This window comes from Thrips palmi, unplaced genomic scaffold, assembly GCF_012932325.1.
Source record: "Thrips palmi isolate BJ-2018 unplaced genomic scaffold, TpBJ-2018v1 HiC_scaffold_16, whole genome shotgun sequence".
NCBI lineage: Eukaryota > Metazoa > Arthropoda > Insecta > Thysanoptera > Thripidae > Thrips > Thrips palmi.
The window spans coordinates 14,518,725-14,537,272 of NW_023144625.1; the positions used below are offsets into that span (position 1 = coordinate 14,518,725).

Sequence of the window (18,548 nt, forward strand, 5' to 3'; positions counted from 1 at the left end):
GCCCGATAAGTGTTTGTTCTCTTTTCCCTCTCTTTTTTCCCGCTTTCCTGGAGCGAGTGGCGGAAATTGTGTTTAATCCGTGCTGCTGCTGCCCCACCGCCAAACTGGTACTGACTCCGAACAGTCGCTTCGTCGCTCTGTCTGTCATGGGGGCGAACCGTAGGAGTGCGAGAGAGACAGAGCGACGGACCGATTGTCCGTTTGGCGGGAGGGTATTGGCCGCCCCGCTGCCCCCAGCCATGCCCCGGCGAAAGCGGAGAAAGGTACTGAACGAATGCAGCGTCTGACCTTTGAAGTCCGATCCGGCAAGCGGGCGGATCGCATGTCTGTCTCTGTCTCGCCACAAAAAGTAAAGCGGGGATTCGCAACCCTCGGCCGGGGCCAGACTGCAGACTGATTCCGAGAGTCCTCTCTTTGTCGCTCGTCTCTCTCGCACCTATGCGGGGCGCTCCATGCGTGGGAGAGAGACAGAACGACGAAAAAAGTACCCTCGGAATCACTCTGCTGGGCCAGCCTGGGCCTTCCCCCACCGTCCACATTAGTTGATTACACCGTAACGTTGCTCGTCCCGGGTCCTGGATGTGGGGCGAGGCTGGGCAAGGCTAGGCACGCACCGCCGCGAATAGAGTGGCGACGATTGGGTGTGTATATATAGGTTAGGTTCGATATATCGAAGTGCGGCACGTGCTTATGGAGGGGGAAAAAAGGACACAGGCCCAAAGTTATCACTAGAATAGGTTTTAATCGACAAAAAATACAAACAAAAATAAAACAACAAAATAAAGCTTTTCTCTTAATTATCCCCAGAATAGATTGTCCAGGGTAACTACAGGTATGTGTTTCTGCTGTGATCATTGTTCTTTGCTTAGGTGGCACAGTGTAGGTTCTCTTGAGTACAGTTTTCTCCACCACGTACGTATACTCTTCTCAAAAAGCGTTTTGTAATCAAACTTTCAGTTAAAAAAAAACAACAAAAAAATTTTCCTTAATTTAGCTTATTTTCAATCGCTTTTGTCTTAATATAAGACAGTTAGACAAAACAAAGTGTACAGGAAATAAAAACAAACGAAACCAGAACTTCCATGCTGACTTTGCAAACAAAGTTTGGAAAAAAAAAAGAAAAAAACTAAAAAATAGAAATCTGCTTTCTTGTCAAAATGTGTACATTACGCTCTTGTAAAATAAGTAACTAGCTTCAAAATAAAATTACTAAAATCTATGGTACCTATCTACAAACTCAATCTCACAATGTACAATAGTGCGCACATCGTGCGTCGCTCGAAATATAAATTACACACAAAGTCATAAGTAACTCGGTCTATCGTATTTATAAGTTACATGTTAAGTGATAAGTCTTAAAACTTTCACAGCTCAAATTGATCACAAGGCGCTCCGGGCTCCTCTCCCCAGACCGCGGACTGCGCACCGACTGCCTCCTCCGTTTTCCGAACACGCACGCACCTCAGTCACCGAAAAAGAGAGCGGCGTTCCGACCCCTTCCGCAGGGTACCTTTCTCTCCCGGTGCCCATTTACATTTTGGAGCTGAGCACCTCGTCCTCCTGCTTGTCCTGCTTGCGGTCCGCCGGGCTGGACGGACTCTGCGGCCCGGCGGCGGCGGGCGCTCGGCCGGCCGCGCTGACGCCCTTCTCGTAGAAGGTCCAGGTGGGCATGTCCTGCTGCGTGTGCTGCGCGTGTGTCTCGGCCAGCTCGCCGCGCCGGCAGTCCTCGTCCGAGGCCAGGTTGTAGTCCTCCGTCCCCTTCCCCGTCCTCGGGTTGGCCTTCGTCCCCCCAACCTGCGCCTGCAACCACACACCGCAAACCGCCCGTCACTACTCGGCCCTCTCGTCCCAACCGCGGGGTTGGAGGGGCTGGTGGGGCCACCGTGAAAAAGAAAGGAGGGGAATGAGGCCGCCAGGGCGCTGGTGTCGCGATGGCCGGCGCGATGCGAGAATGCGAGACTTCCGAAGATGAGAGTGGCCGTTCGGTTCATCCGGCGCGGCGCGTCACGCGATTGCCAGGGATTGGCCGGGCCGAGCCGCTCGCCGAGGGAGAAGGGCCAGTCTGCCCTAATCCAATCGCAATCCGCAGTCCACTCCGATTGCAATCTCAAACGACTCGCGAGGCGCATCTCCAAGCCGAGGCCGTCGCCGGCACTGTCGCCAGCAGCCCCAGAGGTGTGCGGGAGGCGTTGCAGGGGGTGCGGGGAGTGAGGGGTGAAGGCCCAAGCCATCCGTCGGACCGGCGGGCAGGCAAGGCGACCGCGGCCACCGCAAGCAGGCTCTAGGCAGCTCTAGGGGAAGGGGGGACGGACAGGGGGTCTAGTCCTAAGGGCGTGGGGCATGTCAGGCGGTCGGGGGCGTTGGCGCTTCCAGGTTGACGAGGGAGGAGTACTGGCACAGCGACAAGGGCGGCTGCGGGCTGGCCACACCTACCTCCGTGCGCTGGTGGTGGTTGTGCGCGAAGGGCGGCGTGATGGTGGCCCTGCGCGCGCGGCCCCACCGCAGGCACCAGCACATCTGCGGAAAGGACAAAAACGAGGTCGTCAGCGCGTCAGCGAGCACGAGTTGCGAGTAAAACCCAGCGGCTGTTCGTTAGAGAGGACGCTGCCGACTGATCGAGGAAACACTCACCGACATGCTGATGGTTCGTCTGGCGGCGGGCTTGACGCGGAACTTCATGACGAGCACGACGACGGACACGCCGAGGACGCTGAGCGCGGCCAGCAGCACCAGGATGACGATGAAGCGCGCGTCCGCCTCCATCTTGGGGCAGTCCGGGCTGTCGATGAGGACGTCGCGCGCAGTGCCGGTGGAGGCCGGGGTGGGCTTGCCGATGACGGCGCTGGCCTCCACGTCGGCGGCCTTGGTCGCGGCCTCCTCCGTGCCCTCGTTGATGGGCCGGGCCGTGCCGCCGCGGGTCACGCTCCTCGCGGCCCCGGTCGCGCTGGTGGCGGTGGACGGCGTGCTCGGCAACTCGTTGTCTGTGGGTTCTGCGGTCTCGACCTGGGGCGCAGGGGCTCCAATCGGCTTGGTTTCCTCGGGATGGTAAACCACAGGGGTGGCCTCGCTGGAAGCGGCCGGCGGCGCCGCGGCGTCCGTGTGGTCGGAGTTCTGGACGGCGCTTGTGGTCAGATCCTCGGATATTTGTTTAGTGGCCGAAATGTCCGGCACGTTGGTCAGCGGAATGGGCGCTTCGCTCGATGAAAGTGGACCTTCGCTAACATGAATAGCCGCTTCTTCGCTGGCCGGAAGTGAAGCTTCGCTCACCGGAAGTGGCCCATCACTGAAAGACGCAGGTGCTTCGCTGACTGGAGGAGCTGCTTCTCTGGCTGGGGGAGGCATTTCGCTGAACGGGAGCGTTGCTTCGCTGCTTGCCGGAACCACCGCCTCGCTGGCCGGAAGTGAGACTTCGCTGGCCGGAAGAGGAGCTTCGCTAGTAGAGACAGGTGCTTCGCTGGCCGGAAGTGGAGCTTCGCTTATAGATACAGGTGCTTCGCTGGCCGGAGGAGGCACTTCGCTGGACGGTGCTTCGCTGCTTGCCAGAACTGCCGCCTCGCTGGCCGGAAGTGGTGCTTGACTGGTGGACACTAGCTGGGCGGCCGGATCCTGGCTGGGGTCCGCGCCGGCCACGAGGACGTGGTCGAAGGCGCGGCCGCGGCCCTCACCCACGTCGCGGTGTGGCGCTGTCTCCTCCGTCGTGGCTGCCTCCGTGACCATGGCGTCCGTGTTCTCCACCACGACCGTCACGGCGACGGCGTCCAGGCCTTCAGACACTTCGGGCACCGCCGTGCTGGGCACCGTGTCCACGACCACGTTCGCCACGGCGTCCATGCCGGTGGTCTGCGCCGGCAGCTCCGTGGAGAACACAGCGGACTGCTTGTCCGCCTCGGGCGCCGGGTCGCCGACTTCGCTGTGAGCCTCCGCGACGTCCTCCTTGACGGGGGCCACGGTGGTTGCAGTGTCGTCCTCTGCCGCTGGGGCGGTGGTCGTGAGCACGGCGTCCTCGACTGACGGTGTGGTCGTTTCGCTCGGGTCCACGTCCTCGGGGTTGGCGGTCGCAGCAACGTCCTGCCCTGCCTCCGGTGTGGTCACGGCGCCTTCCGTTTCGGCCGGCAACACCGTGGTCGCTTCCTCTCCATCTGGTGCGACGGTAGACGCCGAGGTGTCCTCCCCCGCCATCGGGACGGCGGTCGAAGGAACCTCCTTGGCTGGCTGCGGGGCGGTGCTGCTGACGGGGTGCCCTGCGCCTGCCCGCTGGACGCCATCGGCTGACACATCCTCCGCCCGCGGCGTGTGCCTGGCGGGGACCGGCTCGACCTCGTCCACGGACTCTGTAGTTACGCTCTCTGCCGGCATGATGGTGACAGGCGCCTCCTCCACTCGCTGAGTGGGCCGCGGGCCTGCCTCGGATGGCGCGGCCTCGGTGCTGCTGCTGGAGGGCTCGGGCTTATTGACGGCTTCGGCTGATGTGTTCTCAGCCGCCGGCGGGATGGGCGTGACTGGGGCGTCCTCGCGCTCGGGGGTCTTGTCCTTGTCGGCGGTCTGGCTGGGCGGCGCCGGCAGCACTTTGATGTCGCCGGCCCCGGGGATCAGGTTGGCGGCGTCCTCGGTGTCGTTCCCCTGCATCCTGGGCGCGGTGGCGGCCGCAGGGGCGTCCGTCTGCGAGGACGGCATCAGCACCAAGATGTCCGGCGACTCGACGTCCGCCTCGGGCGTGTCCAGCGGCATGGCGCCCACGGCGGCCAGCGCCAGCACTGCAACAAAAACACCAGACAAGAGTGAGCAAAGCGAGTCTAACCTTCCAAGAGAAGTACTGTGTACATGAACTAATCGAAACAGAAACTTAGTTTAAAACGGTTATCTCCGCAGAGTTACTTTTCACGAGGTAGGATAAGGATAGGGTTGGCGAGGACAGCCATTCTGCCCTCTCCCTCGCCACATCTCACTAGCAGGCACGGCCAACCGAGCCATGGCAGTCCTAGGGCATGATGGCCTCTCGGGCCGTGGGGAAGGGGGAAGGGGCAGAGAGAGACAGCCAGGTCTGGCCAGGTCAGCGCGCACGGCCCTGTCCCGCCCTGTCGCAGACCATCCCGGGGCCAAACAGACAGCTGACGACCGAGTCCGATCGAGCTAAGGGGGCCTCTCTCGACTCGGCGGTTCGGCGGCAACGAGGTAGGAATGGTTGCCTGCCCACCCGGCGCTCTCACTCCAGGGAGGTGGTGGTGCGCGAAGGGTTGCCTATCTGCGCCACCGCGGGCGCTCAGGGGACTGAAAGTGGCGATGATGGAGCAAATCGTTTGAGGCAGACGGACACGTCTTATGACAGTTGGAACCCCGACGCACTATGATTTTCCAAGTCACTTCACGGCGTAATTTCGTTGTGTAACTTTACGGGGAACTTGTGGGGCGGCAAGGCAGGCGGGCAGTTGACCCGCGTGACATTCGATACTACGGCGCTCCGTCTCTAGCACTCGAAAGACGCTCCTCGGGGGTGCGAGAGAGACAGAGCGACGGAGTCCTCTTCGGAGTCAGCCCCGTGGTCCCTCGGGCTCAAATTGTCGCGCGCGAGGACGTGATCACTTGACCCCCCAACGGATGGAGGCCGTCGCGCTCCCGTCCGGCCCCGCCGGCCCCGGTCCGGTGGCCAGCCCGCCAGCCACACACGCCAGCCCCGGGGGTGATTGACGCGCGGGCGGTATGGTTGCTCAGCTGCTCGATGTGCTGGTCGCCGCTACGTCGCTCGCGTCGGTGTGGCGAGGCGAATCCCTTGACGAGGGGTGACACGCGGAGAACCAGTGGGGAAGTGGGGAGGCATGCCGAAGCCGCCGCCGCCGCCAACAAGTTGCCCTGTTTTCTGTTTCTCACTTCTCGGAATTGGGCTGGCCTCTCCGCTTCGGCCTCGAGAGCGTCCTCCTCCCCCTCCGCCACCCCCTCCCACCACACCCACCCAAGCGCGGACAAAACTGTGCTCCGGCGTGCTGGTGCTCTGCGGCAGAGGGTGCGGCTTTTGGCTGGGAGTGTCCCTCTCTTTGAAACCGCCCGGCCGAGAGCCAGGGCAGCCAGCGGCAGCCAGGGCCAAAGCCAGAGCCAGGCCCGGCACGGCGACTTCCCGTGTGGCATTCCGTCTCCGGAAACGGAAGCGATGATGCTGCGGGCCAAGACATTAGCATGCATGGGGCTGCGTGCGAAGCGCGAAGCGGTGCCCCGCCTCTTTCTGCCACACCGCGCCCCGCCCCGCAACGCCCCGCTCCGATAACTTTGGCGAGTGCGTCCTCTGGGTCGTTGGCACGCCGTCGCCAAGCCGTCGGCGGAGCGGATGACGACGTGTAGTTGCAGCCCTGTTAACAGTTCTATCCAGTTATAGTGTGGGGGGCCATACCCGCGGTGCGTGCCGCCGGCCTTAGCTGTCCGGCCGCAGGCACTGCTTGTGGTCGTCGGCGTCACGGGGGCCGGACGTCGGGGCGGGGCGGGGCGGGAGTAAATCCCGTAATCCGAGGCCCCGGCCTGCCCCGTCCCGACGCCCCATCGGCAACCCTTTAGGCCGGCCTCCGTCCTGCTAACTCGGGCCGAAGGTTGTCGCGCCGAATCGCCCGACCGCCGCGCTCCAGCCCCTCCAGCCCCTCCAGCCGCATCAGCAGCGCGGTGGCGGCAGCGCAGGGCCGATGTGACGATCAGGGCCAGACGACCACGGTGCCGTGACCGCCACTCCAAAGTTATTGCTAGTTCTGGGGCGCGCCGCCACGGCGTTGCTGCGCGCTGCCGACGGCGGCGGCGGCTGACAGCCAAGGGATAGGGATGGCCGTGTCACGGTGTCACCGCGACGACGACGACGAGGACGGCGCCGGGGCAAGTTTGAGCGGCGGCGCCGGGGGGAGACGACGCGTGGGAGGGTCGCCGACGACGCACCGCCGCATGCCGCGCCATGCCGCCATGCCATGCCGCCCCCCGGGGCGGTACCGCCGCCAGGCCGGGGGGTCGACATGATGGCGTTCTGCTGTTATTGCAAATTGGAACTGATTAGGCCGACAGCGGGACCAGCCGGGACAGGCCGCGTTGTGTATACACGCCACACGGCGCGGCGGGGTCGCAGCCCCGCGCCCTCGCTGTCCTCCAGGATCCCACCGTCCTCCCCGCCGGTCTCCACGACGAAGGCCGGGGCGCGCCGGCGAGCCTCGCCATAACTAATCCCGTCCGCCGGGGCGTCTTGGTGCTCCTCGCTCAGGTGCATGACGCCACCCTCCTCTCGGGGCGCGGCACGGCGCGGCACGGCGCGGCACGGCCAGGCGGCCCACTGGGCCAGACTGTTGATGTTCCAGTTGTCGCTGCGAGGTTGTCGTCTGGAGAATTACAATGGATTACCCCCCCCCCCACCCCTCCCGGGGCATTGTTCGAGCGTTATTATTGTCCGGCGTCGCCGGAACTCCGGCAGCCTCGGCAGCCCAGGAGCAGAAAAGAGAAGGGGTGGGGGCGGGGCGGGCAAGGCTACAGGCAAGGCAGGCAAATGGAAGTGATCCGGGCTGTATATCACTCTCGATCACCTCCCAGCCTTCCAGTGGCCCGTGCTAATTGATGGCCAATTTAACCGGCGACTTGCCGCGAAACGGGAAGCGCAAAAGGAGGAAAAACAGTGCTCAGTTTTTCGTTTTCTTGGGGGAGGGAGAAACGGGGAGGGGGAAGTGTCCTGCTCCACGACTCATAAAGGAATCCCTGGCCGATAAATCGAATAAAGTTGATCCCCATCACGTCCGGATGAGACTCGGCCAATGTGATCACCGCCCCTCTCCCGCCCCCAGCAGGTCCTCGCCGTGCCATCTCCGGCCATGTCCTCCTATCTCTGGAGCATCTCAGCAGATCCCCGCGCCGCGTCCCTCCTCGCCGTCCGTCCGTCCACTCTGTAACGCGTTTACGCCACGCCACGCCACGCCACGCCCGCACACGCCGCGCCAGCCCTCGTTACCGACTCACACTCAGCGCCACGCCGCGCCACGCCGCGCCACCCCCTTCCGCCCGCGTGGTCATCGCCGGATCAGTGTCGGGTCCGGGTGTCGGCGGGCACTGCGCGCTGCTGCCTGCTGCTGCTGATGAGGACCCTATCCGTCCGTCCGTCCGCCCGTCCGGCAGCATCCTCCGCCCGGCCGTCCTCCATTTACCCGCATAACTCCCCCTGGTCCACCAGCTTCACCTGTGCATTAGTCCCACTGCTGCATTACATTCCAGCAGCCTCCCCCACCACTCAATCATCGCCCGGAGGAACTCCGGTGGAGCAGCAGGGCAGCAGGGCTTTACCTGCGGCCTACCTGTCGACCCCCGGAGCCGCCCGGACTGGCCGCCCGGACCCGACAGTGGAGGCTGCAGCGCCGCCGTCGTCGTGGGCGACATCAATGGACATGTAGAGATAAAGTGTAGGGGCAGCGAGGACGCCGAGGACGCCGATGGTCCCTAAAGAAATGGGCCGGTCGGTAATCCTGGCCGCCCGATTGGACACACACGCGTCATTCCTACACCACAACACGCTGGTGGCGACGTAGGCGACGTACTAAACCGTATCAGATGCTGTCCCGACCTGTCGGAGCCTGAGCGCCCTGAGCCCGAATTGGTACACTGTGCGTTTCATGATCCGAATGCTGCTTCTCATGAAGTCGGCCACCCCTACCTGAGTTTGTTACTTTTCATTGTCTCGGGTCGGCCCGGCCGATGGCGGGCTCAAGATGAGATTCGAAGCGCGCGTCGCATCGAAAAACATATCAAACCTGTCCATTGTAAGCACACGACGCGCGCGCACACACACACGCACGCACACACACAGGGGCAACACAAACACGCGGAGATACGGGCGGGCTGCAGGCCGCGGCACCGCGCTGTGGCAGGCTCTTGTCATTTTGATAGACAGGGGAGCGGGGGTGGGGGAATTAACATGTGATGGTGGAAGACGCTGTTGACACAAGCGGCAGTGAGCGATATGGGCAACGGCGGCAACGACGCTATTCGCACGCGGCGGTGACTGCGGTGACTATGCGCAGGACTGGCAATTAATGAATCCGTCAGCCATTCATTGAATTCGTCATCCCGGCGCGGGAATGATGACGCGCGCTCGGGGCTCGGGGAGGGGACGGCCGCGGGGACGGCCGCGGGGAGGAGGAGGGTGGCCGTCGACCGCCAGACCGCGCGACCCTCCGCGAGCAGCCCGCTAAGGCCCAAAGCCAGGACCTCATCCCTCTGGGCCGGCCCGCCGGTCCGCGGTCCCTGCCCCGCAGCCCGGCACACTGGCGTCCTTGTTCTCGTGTAGGACGTCTTGCGCTTGTTAGAGGAAATCCAGCCGTTGGTGCGCCTTTGGCGTTGCTCGGCGTGCTCGGCGTGCTGGTGCACGGCCACAAAGGAACGCGCCGGCCCCGCCGCCCCCGCCAGACCGAGTTTTGCGCCGGGGGGCAACTCTATTCCCCGAATAAAGAGTGAATGCACAGGCTGCGCGGCCAATATCATAAATAGGGCTTATTGAGGGGCGGGGCGGCCGGGGGCGGCCCGGCGGAGGCAGGTACAGTCCGCGCCATGAAGCCGAGGCCCGCGGAGGAGAGGCCGCGCCGCAACAGGTGAATGCAGCCAAAGAAACTCGCCGGAGCTTCGGCGCGGTCCGGGGCTTTTCAAAGTGCCGTGGTTATTGGGGAGAGGGATGCGGCGGTACAGGCGGCGTCAAAACGCGCAGTGTACAGGCAGCGTGGAAACGCTCGGTGAACCCGACCCCGGCGACTGACCGGGCCGTGTTTGCGAGTGTAGTGCCGCCGCACCCTGCGTGCGACGTCTGCAGATGCGTGGAGCGTCCACGGCGGAGCGTCCCGATGGCTTCCCCGGTTCCCTATCAGCGTATCAGCATCATCTGGGTGACGCTGGATTTGATTTACGGCCGAGGCTCCCTTCACGTATACTGATCCCATTTGCAGCGCGCACTGTAGTTGCCCGCCAAGCGTCGCAGACTCGCAGAGCGTCGCCAAGCGGTGCGTGATTCATCCGCACTCTGATTGTACCGAACAGAGTCCGTCTCTCTCGCACCCTGCAGAAACGCTCCATGAGAGAGACGGACAGGACAGAGCGACGACAGTCGAAAGCAGTTTTGGGCCGGCTTATTTCCCCCTTTTCCTCTTTCGGCAGCGGGGCTGCAGAAAAACCGAGTTTTTGAATAGACTGCAGGTTGTGCGTATCAATCGAAAGGAAGAGGGGGAGGGTCACAAGAGCCGGAATAAACGGCGTCAACTTTCCGACGACGGCGACTGCAGACCGGACCGAAAAGTTATGTCGCCGCGGACGGGCCGACGGAGCGGGGCGGCCGTCAGTGCGGCGCGATGACGGCTCCGGCAGCGCCTGGCAGTGCCCCGCCCCGCAGCCCGGACGCCCGACTGACGTTTCATTTTAATTTCTTCTAAACGACCGGCGATGCCAAAAGTTCATTTTCCGTGTCAATGACTTCTCTCTCGCAATTTCGGGAAGCAAGACGGGGTGCTTTGTCGCAGCGAGGAACGAGGTGCATTGTGCAGGGGACAGCCGTGCAAGCAGCCCCCCCCCCCAATGGCCCGGGCAGGATTCAGTACGGCAACGGCGGTAGATACACACCGTAAAAGAGGGGGGAAATACGGGAAAAAATCGCCCGCAGACTTGGTTTGGTGACGAACTAATTCAATCATGAGCAAACGGAGTTGATGAAAAAATAAAAATCGATGAGCGTCCTCGCAGTGGCGCGGCGCTGCGGACCATTGCCCCAACACGGCCAAGGTTGGGACGCCATTACACCATTACCGTTCCCGATTGCTTTTCCGCTTTCACGCATTTTCGCCCGCCAGCGCGCCAGCAGGCCGAGTCGCTCTGTCTCTCTCGCACTCACGGGGAGAGGCGCCGAGGACTCTCGATCCGCTCCCAAGAGTCGCAGACTGCTCTCGCAGCGTCGCAGCCCCGAAAGCGGAAACGGGTAAACGGGTACCTGCGACCGGGGCGGGATAATCCGCTGGGCGTTGGACCACGCCGACACGATTCAAACTTCCTCCGCTAAGCGGATCATTCCGGAAGACGGCGGCAGGTTCAATACTCACCGAGGACGAGGAGCGGCGACGAAAATCCTGCCATCCTGGTGGCGAAGCGCTCTCCTTGGCACAGGTGTGACACACACTCACTCACACGCACACTGTCACACGCGCGAACACACACTCACACACTGGCACGCGTGACACGGGGCTTGACGAGACACAGACTGCCAGGCATCCGCCCACCGAAACGCTGTTGGGCCCCGACACCGCCAGGCCCGCCAGGCACACACTGACACCGCTCCGAGTCCTCCGAGTACTCCGTGCGCGACGACGGCTGTCCACCACGGCCACGGCGCGGACCGGCTGGAGGAGGATGCAGCTCCGCACAACACGCACTGCACCGCTGTGCTGCAGTGTGCTGCACGCCGGCCGGCACAATGACCCACGCAGCAGCAGCAGCAGGCAGCAACACGCCAGCCGCCCGGCGACGAATCCCGGCGGGGAAGCAGGGCCGGCGGAGCGGGAGGCGCGCGGTGGGGGAGGCGAGGGGTGCGCGGGGCGCGGCCCGCCGGGCTCCCTTCTTTCATCTGTCGAGGGCTGGCGTGGTTAGCTCTCGGCCTCCGGGCAGGGGAGTCTTTTGTCGGGGCCCTCGGGCGGGGAGGGGAGGGGTGGGGTGGGCTGAGCGGACGGCGGCGGCGGTGGCTGGTGTAGCGGCGGCGGCAGCAGCAGTGGGGTTTATGAGGGACTGCCCGGGGAGGGGAGGAGCGGGGCGGCTCACGAATTACCGATACCATCCCCCCACCACCGCTGCATGTGCGCCAGTTTCCCGCCACCGGCCCTTCTTTATCACCAGGCCCATGCCCTTCCGCAATCGGCAGCCCTGCAGGCAGGCCGGCCGGCCCTTTGGCCCAACCCTTTCCGTTCAATTAGGGCAAAGGGAGGGGGAGCGAGCGGGGAGATGCAGTCCTGCAGTCCACTAACAAAATCAACAGCAACAACGTGGTGGTGGTGTGTGCAAACACGGCGTGACGGATGGCTTCGCGGGAAGGAGGAAGTGGATGGGGATGATGACCTCACAGCGCCACGCCGCGCCACGCCCGCCACGCCACGCGCCTTTCAGCGAGCGTCAAACCTTGACGGAGCTGACAGCTGTGCTAAATTTTTGGAGCATCCCCGCCGGACAACTCTGTGGTGCTGCATAATGGACCGGGTCCTGGAAGGCGATGGCAGTCGAGTGTCTGAGTGAGAGGCTCTCGAGGCTCTCCATTCGGAAATCGGGGGTAGGGGCGATTTTGTGGCAATTACGTACAGTGCAGGACAGATCATAGAATGGCGTTCTCATTTCTCAGTGGTGCGGGTTCCGGCCGTGTTTTTGTTCCCGCCCCCAGGCCATCTGTAGTCTGGTTGATCAATAACCAGAGTAATGAAATGGGCAAAGTAGTGTTCATGACAGTGGTTGTTTTTTCGGGCGGCTGTTGCTATGCGCGCTGCGTGTCGAGTTCGGTTAGCCGGCGCGGCCGTCGCGCTGCAGGCTCCGAGTCGTTTCGCGCTCTCTGGCGCCTCTCCGTCGCACTCACGGGGCGTTGCGGCGTTCCGCGGGGCCGCGACACTTCGGAACCACCCCGCTGTTCGGATGGCCCCTGGTGGTGTTCTCGTGATTAATTAGAGGATAGATCAGCAAGCCGGCGAGGCGGAGGGGAGGGGGAAATTGGATTTGTTGTGCCGTGAGGAGCCGAAGGGGCCGGACTACGTACTCAACCAGCGGTGCCGCCGGCGCCGGCCGCCAGGGCGCGCGAGTGGCGCGAGTGACGCGGGGCTGTGCAAAAGCCGTTGGCCCGGTCGCGGTTTGGGACAAGCCAGACCGCCGGCCCTCCCACTTCCCACACTGCACGAGACACTGCGAGTCACGGTCCAGCCGCACTGCCGCCTTGCCGCCTTGCCGCCCGCGTCATCTTGGCGGCAAAATGGGATGGAGTAAAGGGGGGGGGGGGAGTGTGTGTGTGGGCCACCACCAGAGGGCCCGTCGGGCCGTCTGCTATTTCTCCGGATAGGCCGCCGCGCGGGGCGGAGAGCGTGGGGAAGAGAGAGACGGAGAGAGAGAGAAACGCCGAGGGGGAGAGAAGGGACCGGAAGTGGCGTTTACGAGTGCCACCAACAAACTCCGCTAGCCCAACCAGCCCCACCCGAACGCGCGTGGCGTCTTCATGGACGTCTATTACTCGACGAGATTGCGCTGGGAAGCACGCGGCAGTTTATACCATGATATGGCATGGGGTGGCATTTATGTGTGGGGAAGGCGTGGTGTGTGTGTGTCCGTGCGCGCGTGTGTGCGTGTGAGCGCGTGTGTGAACCCATACAAGTACTCCGGCCGTTCATGACTAAATATCCAACTCCATCCACTCCTTTCCACCGCCTTATCTCCGCCCTCCCCCATTCTGTCCCCGCGGAATCCACTTGGCCGCCCTACATGGTCAGCCCTGATACAATCGCAAATCCCTCCCGTTTCCTACCCGGACCAGACCCCGCCGGACCCCTCAGCCCTCAGCTTCCCGGTGCCCTGCCGCGCCCTGCCGCCCCCGCGCCGTTCCGCGCTCCTCGCGGTTGAGCAGTTTATGCAGGCGGGGAGCGTTTCGCAGCGTAGATCTGTCGGCGCTCTTCTATCCTCCTCCTTCTTCTTCTTCTTCTCCCGGGACGCCCCGACGTCTTCCTTGAGGACTGCAGGGCAGCGCGTCCTCGCTGTGGCCGCCGCCGTCGCCAGGCCTCCGGGCCTCAGCGCCTCTCAGCAGGCACTCAGTCGGATTGACATTGTTACATAAGTACAGGCGTCGTGGCCGTCCAGAGGCCGTCCAGAGGCCGTCCAGGGCGGCGCGGCAAGGGCCGTGCGAGCGGCGCCACCCACCACAGGGCCACCAGGGCCACCAACCACGCCACCCTTAATTTCCGGCCGTCACATATCCCACTCCCCCCTCGCCCTTCTTTACTCCCTTATGCCTCTCTCTCACACTCACACACACACACACTCACACAAACACAGATAGCCGGCTCGCTTCCATCCCATATCTCTCCCCGCAACACCCACTTGGCGCGCCGCTCTCCCCCCCCTCTCTCTCTTACGGTTTCGCGAGCCGCATGTTCTTGCAGCAGCGAGCCGACACAAGCCTCCGTCGTGAACCTGATTGTAAGCAGCCGCGTCTCCCTTCAGCGAGAGAGTGAGAGAGAAAGGTGGAGCTGGGTCTAGAGGTACGCAAGGCCCGGTCCCGTTCGGCCAAACCGACCGACCAACCACCGCAGCGCGCGGGTGGATCTGTTTGCTCGTCAGGATGGGAGCTGCGGCCGCCCCCCTCCCCCTCCCCTCCCCCTCCCCTTTCTCCTTCCAGCCCCGTTCACCATGATAAAGGGTGCGGCCGGGACGCATTCCCGCCTCCAGCCATGCATTCCTGCAGGTGTAAGCGCCACGCCGCGCAGCCGCAGGCACACACACACACGCGCGCACACACACACACACACACGCACACACACACACACACACACACACACACACACACACATACAAACACTACACCTACACACCCACGCGGATGCAGCCCTGACCTCATTCACTAGGTCCCTCGCGCCCCGATTCTTCCGAGCGTGTCTTCCAGATAACCCAGTGCAGTGGTAGGCCCGCTACCCTCCCCACTCCTCCAGCCAGCAGAGGGTGCCTGCTGTGCCACACATGCGGCACATTCTGTGTTTCTTCTTTTTTCGGCCAACGTATTCGGCAGCTTGGCCGATTTGTATCCCCTTCCTCATGTGAGCGAGTGTGTGTGTGTGCGTGTGTGTGTGAGAGTGCGAGTGAGAGTGTGAGTGGGCCGCTGTCCACAGAGCGACACACCGCACCCGAAGCCCGGAACGCAGCGCGCAGTAACACACGGCACAGCTGTGGCGCCACCAACACACACCTACCAGCACACACGCCACGTCACATACAACACACATGAACTTACGCACTCACACACCAACACATTACACGCATAAGCGCGCGCACACACACACGGCCAGAGTGCCAAATCTCTTCCTAATCCCTTCACACTCCTCATCTTCCGTCTAAACACGCCCCGGCACGCCGTCGTGCGACTCCGCGCGCTCCAGCAGACTGATGCCGAGAGTCGCTTTCGTCGCTCCGTCTCTCTCGCACCTGTGCGGGTCGCTCCGCGAGTGCGAGAGAGACGGAGCGGCATCAGTCTGGAGGCGCGGCGTGCCAAGCGGGGCCACGGCACTGCAAAGCCTCGGCAAGCCTCGCAGGGCGCTGGCGGCGCTGCGGTGGCCCCCGGAACTACGGCCGCAAACACAGCGCACAGGTGGCGCTAATGAGACACACACGGACACTGGGGTCATTCTTTTTTTGGCGGCAGTTTCCCCGGGTTTCGGTTTTTGGAATCGAACACTTTAGCGGAAGCGGAGGTCGGCGCAGCATGTAGGGGCTCGCTCCAAAGTGCACAGTGGGCCGGACGAGGGCCGAGGGCTGCCAAGGACTGCCAAGGACGGAAGCGAAGTGCGGCGAAGGGCCCGAGGCTGGAAAGGGGGGGGGGGGAAGGGGGGCCCTTTGGACGGGCCAATCCCTTCCCCAGCATTGTGCGGTGAAAACGATTGCTTTTGTCTCCGCTCTGGTTTTGAAGAGTGTGCTGTGTGTGCTTTGTGTCTGAATGTGCTGTTTGAGGGTGTGTGTGGGCGTGTGTGTGCCTGCTGTATGCGAGTCGCGACCGGGCGCTGCACACGGCGCTGTGTGAGTGTGAGTGCGAGAAAGAGAGAGAGAGGGAGACAGAGAGAGAGAGAGAGAGAGAGAGAGAGAGAGAGAGAGAGAGAGAGAGAGAGAGAGAGAGAGAAAGAGAGAGAAGACGGTCGGCGACTGCGGCCGGCGTGTGGTGGGATTTCTATATACTAGATACCACGCGATTGAGATCGTCTAGTTTAGTTCAGCGGGACGGAAAATTCGGGGAAATGCTGGGCCAAGGACTCGGTGACAAAGCGTCAAACGGTCGGCGAGTTTCCCTGCACTGACCTTTCCCTTCGCATCGCGGACTCGCTCTGTCTCGCTCCCGCACACAACGCGCGTGCATTGCGCACGTGTAAATCATCGCTGTCACCCCGAAAGTTAATAAAACACGGCTTACGAAATTGATACGTGCAGCTGGGAGGGGAAAGAAGGTCACTGGTGCAGGCCTGCCTGCCTGCCTGCCTGCCTGCCGCCGGAGGGAGGGAGGGTGAGTCGCCGTTTGCGTGCGATGTGTGCGCGTCCAAACGCGCCAAAGCACTCTTTTTTTGCGCAACGTTTTTCGCCAGCGCGTTTGAAAAAGTGAGGGGGGGGGGGGTTACTGGGAACGGCACTGTAGGGACACACACTGGAGGAGTGTCCCTTCGTCCATCTAAACGCGCGAGGGAAACCAGACGACGAATCCGCTCTTGAAGTCCTAGACTACGTGAGACCACAAGATAGTAGTGTAGGACCGTACTAGAGCCTTCACTGCAGAGTTAAAGGGCTCATTAGAAGGACAGAAGACAAGAAGATAAGAAGACCAACAGAGACCAATTTAGCACTGATATTTTAAGACCCCCTTGTCAGCTCGTCTGTGTACTTTTTTTTGTGAAAGCAAGAAAAATCCTCCCCCTTTTCCCCTGACGCCTCATTGACTTACAGTGACGGATAATTGGAGCAGGGGCCGTAGGGGCTTCCTGGGAAAAGGAAAACAACTTCCCTCACGCATTACATTGCAGTGGGCCCGACACAAGTCGCCGGCCTTCCTCAAATTGGCGACACCGCAGCCGAGCCGCCGCCACCTCCGGTATTACAAACCTGCAAGCGGGAAAAAAATGTCCCTTTTTTTTCTCTTTTTGCATCCTTCCTCGGCCGCCCCAGCCGCGCCCCGCCTGTGTTGGGGTGACGAGCAGGGTTCTTTGTCACGGCACATTTCCGCACGCCTCTCGCCCCCGAAGGGCGCACGACGACGCGTCCTGCAGGCCTCTCACCCTCTCACCCCCCGCCCTCCGGAGTAGCCCTTCCACTCTCCTACACTCTCCCTGCTCCGCGAGCCGCGGGGCGCGGGGCCGCGGGGGGCCGCTGGGGCATTGTGACGCTGACTGCGAGTGCGAATGTGAATCGCGGCTTGCGGCGGCGCGGCTCCACCCCCTCTATCTCTCTCTCGCACTCAAGGGTCTTCCCGCACAGGTGCGAGAGAGAAAGACGCTCGGAATCATGCAGCCTCGCTGCGTACACTGCGTAGACGGCAAATTGAGATTGCGATTGGTCCGTTGCTTTTCACTCGAGGCACGACGCCCGGCGCCGCGGCGGCGCCCCGAAAATAGGGGCGGTCGACACTTTTCCTCCGTGTTGACACGATGAATTCGTCGCGACTTGCCGCTCGCGCTGGCTGTAGTTCCATTCGACTAGACTTTTTACGCAACATTGCGCGATTTTATTCTTTTTTTTTGGGCGCGCGCGTGCGTGGTACACTCTGATTTTATTGCCGATGGCGAGGCGTCACAGCGCGCGGCCGCAGACGGGTTCCGAGAGTCGCTCTGTCTCTCTCGCACTCTTGCGGCGTGCCGTGTAGGTGCGAGAGAGACAGAGCGACGAAAGCTTGACTCGCGGAATCAGTCTGCACTGCCGCGTGCCGGCCGGACGGGCCGGGAGGGACAGTCCATTATTTGATGGCTTTCGGCGCCACCGGGGACTCGGGGGTGCAGCCCTGCAGTGCACTGCACCGCGCCGTGCCAAATTTGAGTTGCCTGCCGACTGAGGCGTGGGCCGGGCCGTGGCCAGCCGAGCCGAACCGTGGCGGTTCGCTCGCAGTTTATAATGCTAAGTGCAGGCCGTGCGAGGGTGCGGCCTGTTCTTGTTGGGGTAGGGCTGTAGGGCTCCATCCCATCTCCGCAGGGAGGGCAGGGCGCGGCGGGGCGCGGCGCCTCCCTCACCCACGCCGCCACGCCGCCGCCACACTGCCACACCCAGCTCGCCCAGCACCGAGACGGCCGGAGACGGCGGCCCTCCGCCACAGCGCCGCCAGCCGTCGGCGTGCCGTCGGCCACCCCTGTGAACCTTGTCAACACCCTCCCCGGCCGTCCCCGGCCCGGCTGTCTCCACAGTGGACCGGTTCCGAAGCGCGTTCTGTCTCTCTCGCACTCGCGGGGCAGCCCGCGGTGGCGCGAGAGAGACAGAGCGAGGCGACCGGGCCGCCGGCGGCGACCTCCGCGCTAATGCAGCCACGGAGTGGCACGCCCTCTCCGTGCCGCTATCTCGTGACTCCAGTGCTCCAGCGCTGCACCGCGCCACCGCCACGCTAGAATATTGCATGACTGGCGTGCCACTCCTTGACTCTGTCCAGAGGCTGCCGGACTCCAGAGGGCGTTGCTCCAGGGCTTCAGACTGACGCCCGGGCGGCGTGAGCTCAGTTCGGCCGATCCGACTTGCGACGCTCGCTCACGGGATCGCCTGACTGACTGATATGAGTTGAACGCGATCCACGCTGTCCGCCCGCCCCCCACTTTCCCCCAAATTGCGCC

At 62.9% G+C, this 18,548-nt stretch overlaps 1 protein-coding gene across 1 annotated transcript; it reads right to left on the reverse strand.

The window, feature by feature from the left end:
* Positions 1-722: 722 nt before the first annotated feature.
* Positions 723-11,488, reverse strand: LOC117642754 (flocculation protein FLO11-like). The gene is made up of 4 exons (XM_034381258.1): positions 11,076-11,488; positions 2,632-4,754; positions 2,434-2,517; positions 723-1,800 (listed from the first exon to the last, which is right to left on the reverse strand). Exons 1-4 carry the CDS (start codon positions 11,107-11,109, stop codon positions 1,531-1,533), a joined length of 2,511 nt encoding a protein of 836 aa, XP_034237149.1. The 5' UTR covers positions 11,110-11,488; the 3' UTR covers positions 723-1,530.
* Positions 11,489-18,548: the final 7,060 nt, after the last annotated feature.

Coding starts and splice junctions, on each gene's coding strand:
- LOC117642754 (XM_034381258.1), bottom strand. CDS start 11,109: ATGGCAGGATTTTCGTCGCCGCTCCTCGTCCTCG. Junction 4,755..11,075: donor GTCGCCGCTCCTCGTCCTCG/GTGAGTATTGAA, acceptor TTTTTGTTGCAG/TGCTGGCGCTGGCCGCCGTG. Junction 2,518..2,631: donor GACGAACCATCAGCATGTCG/GTGAGTGTTTCC, acceptor TCCTTTCCGCAG/ATGTGCTGGTGCCTGCGGTG.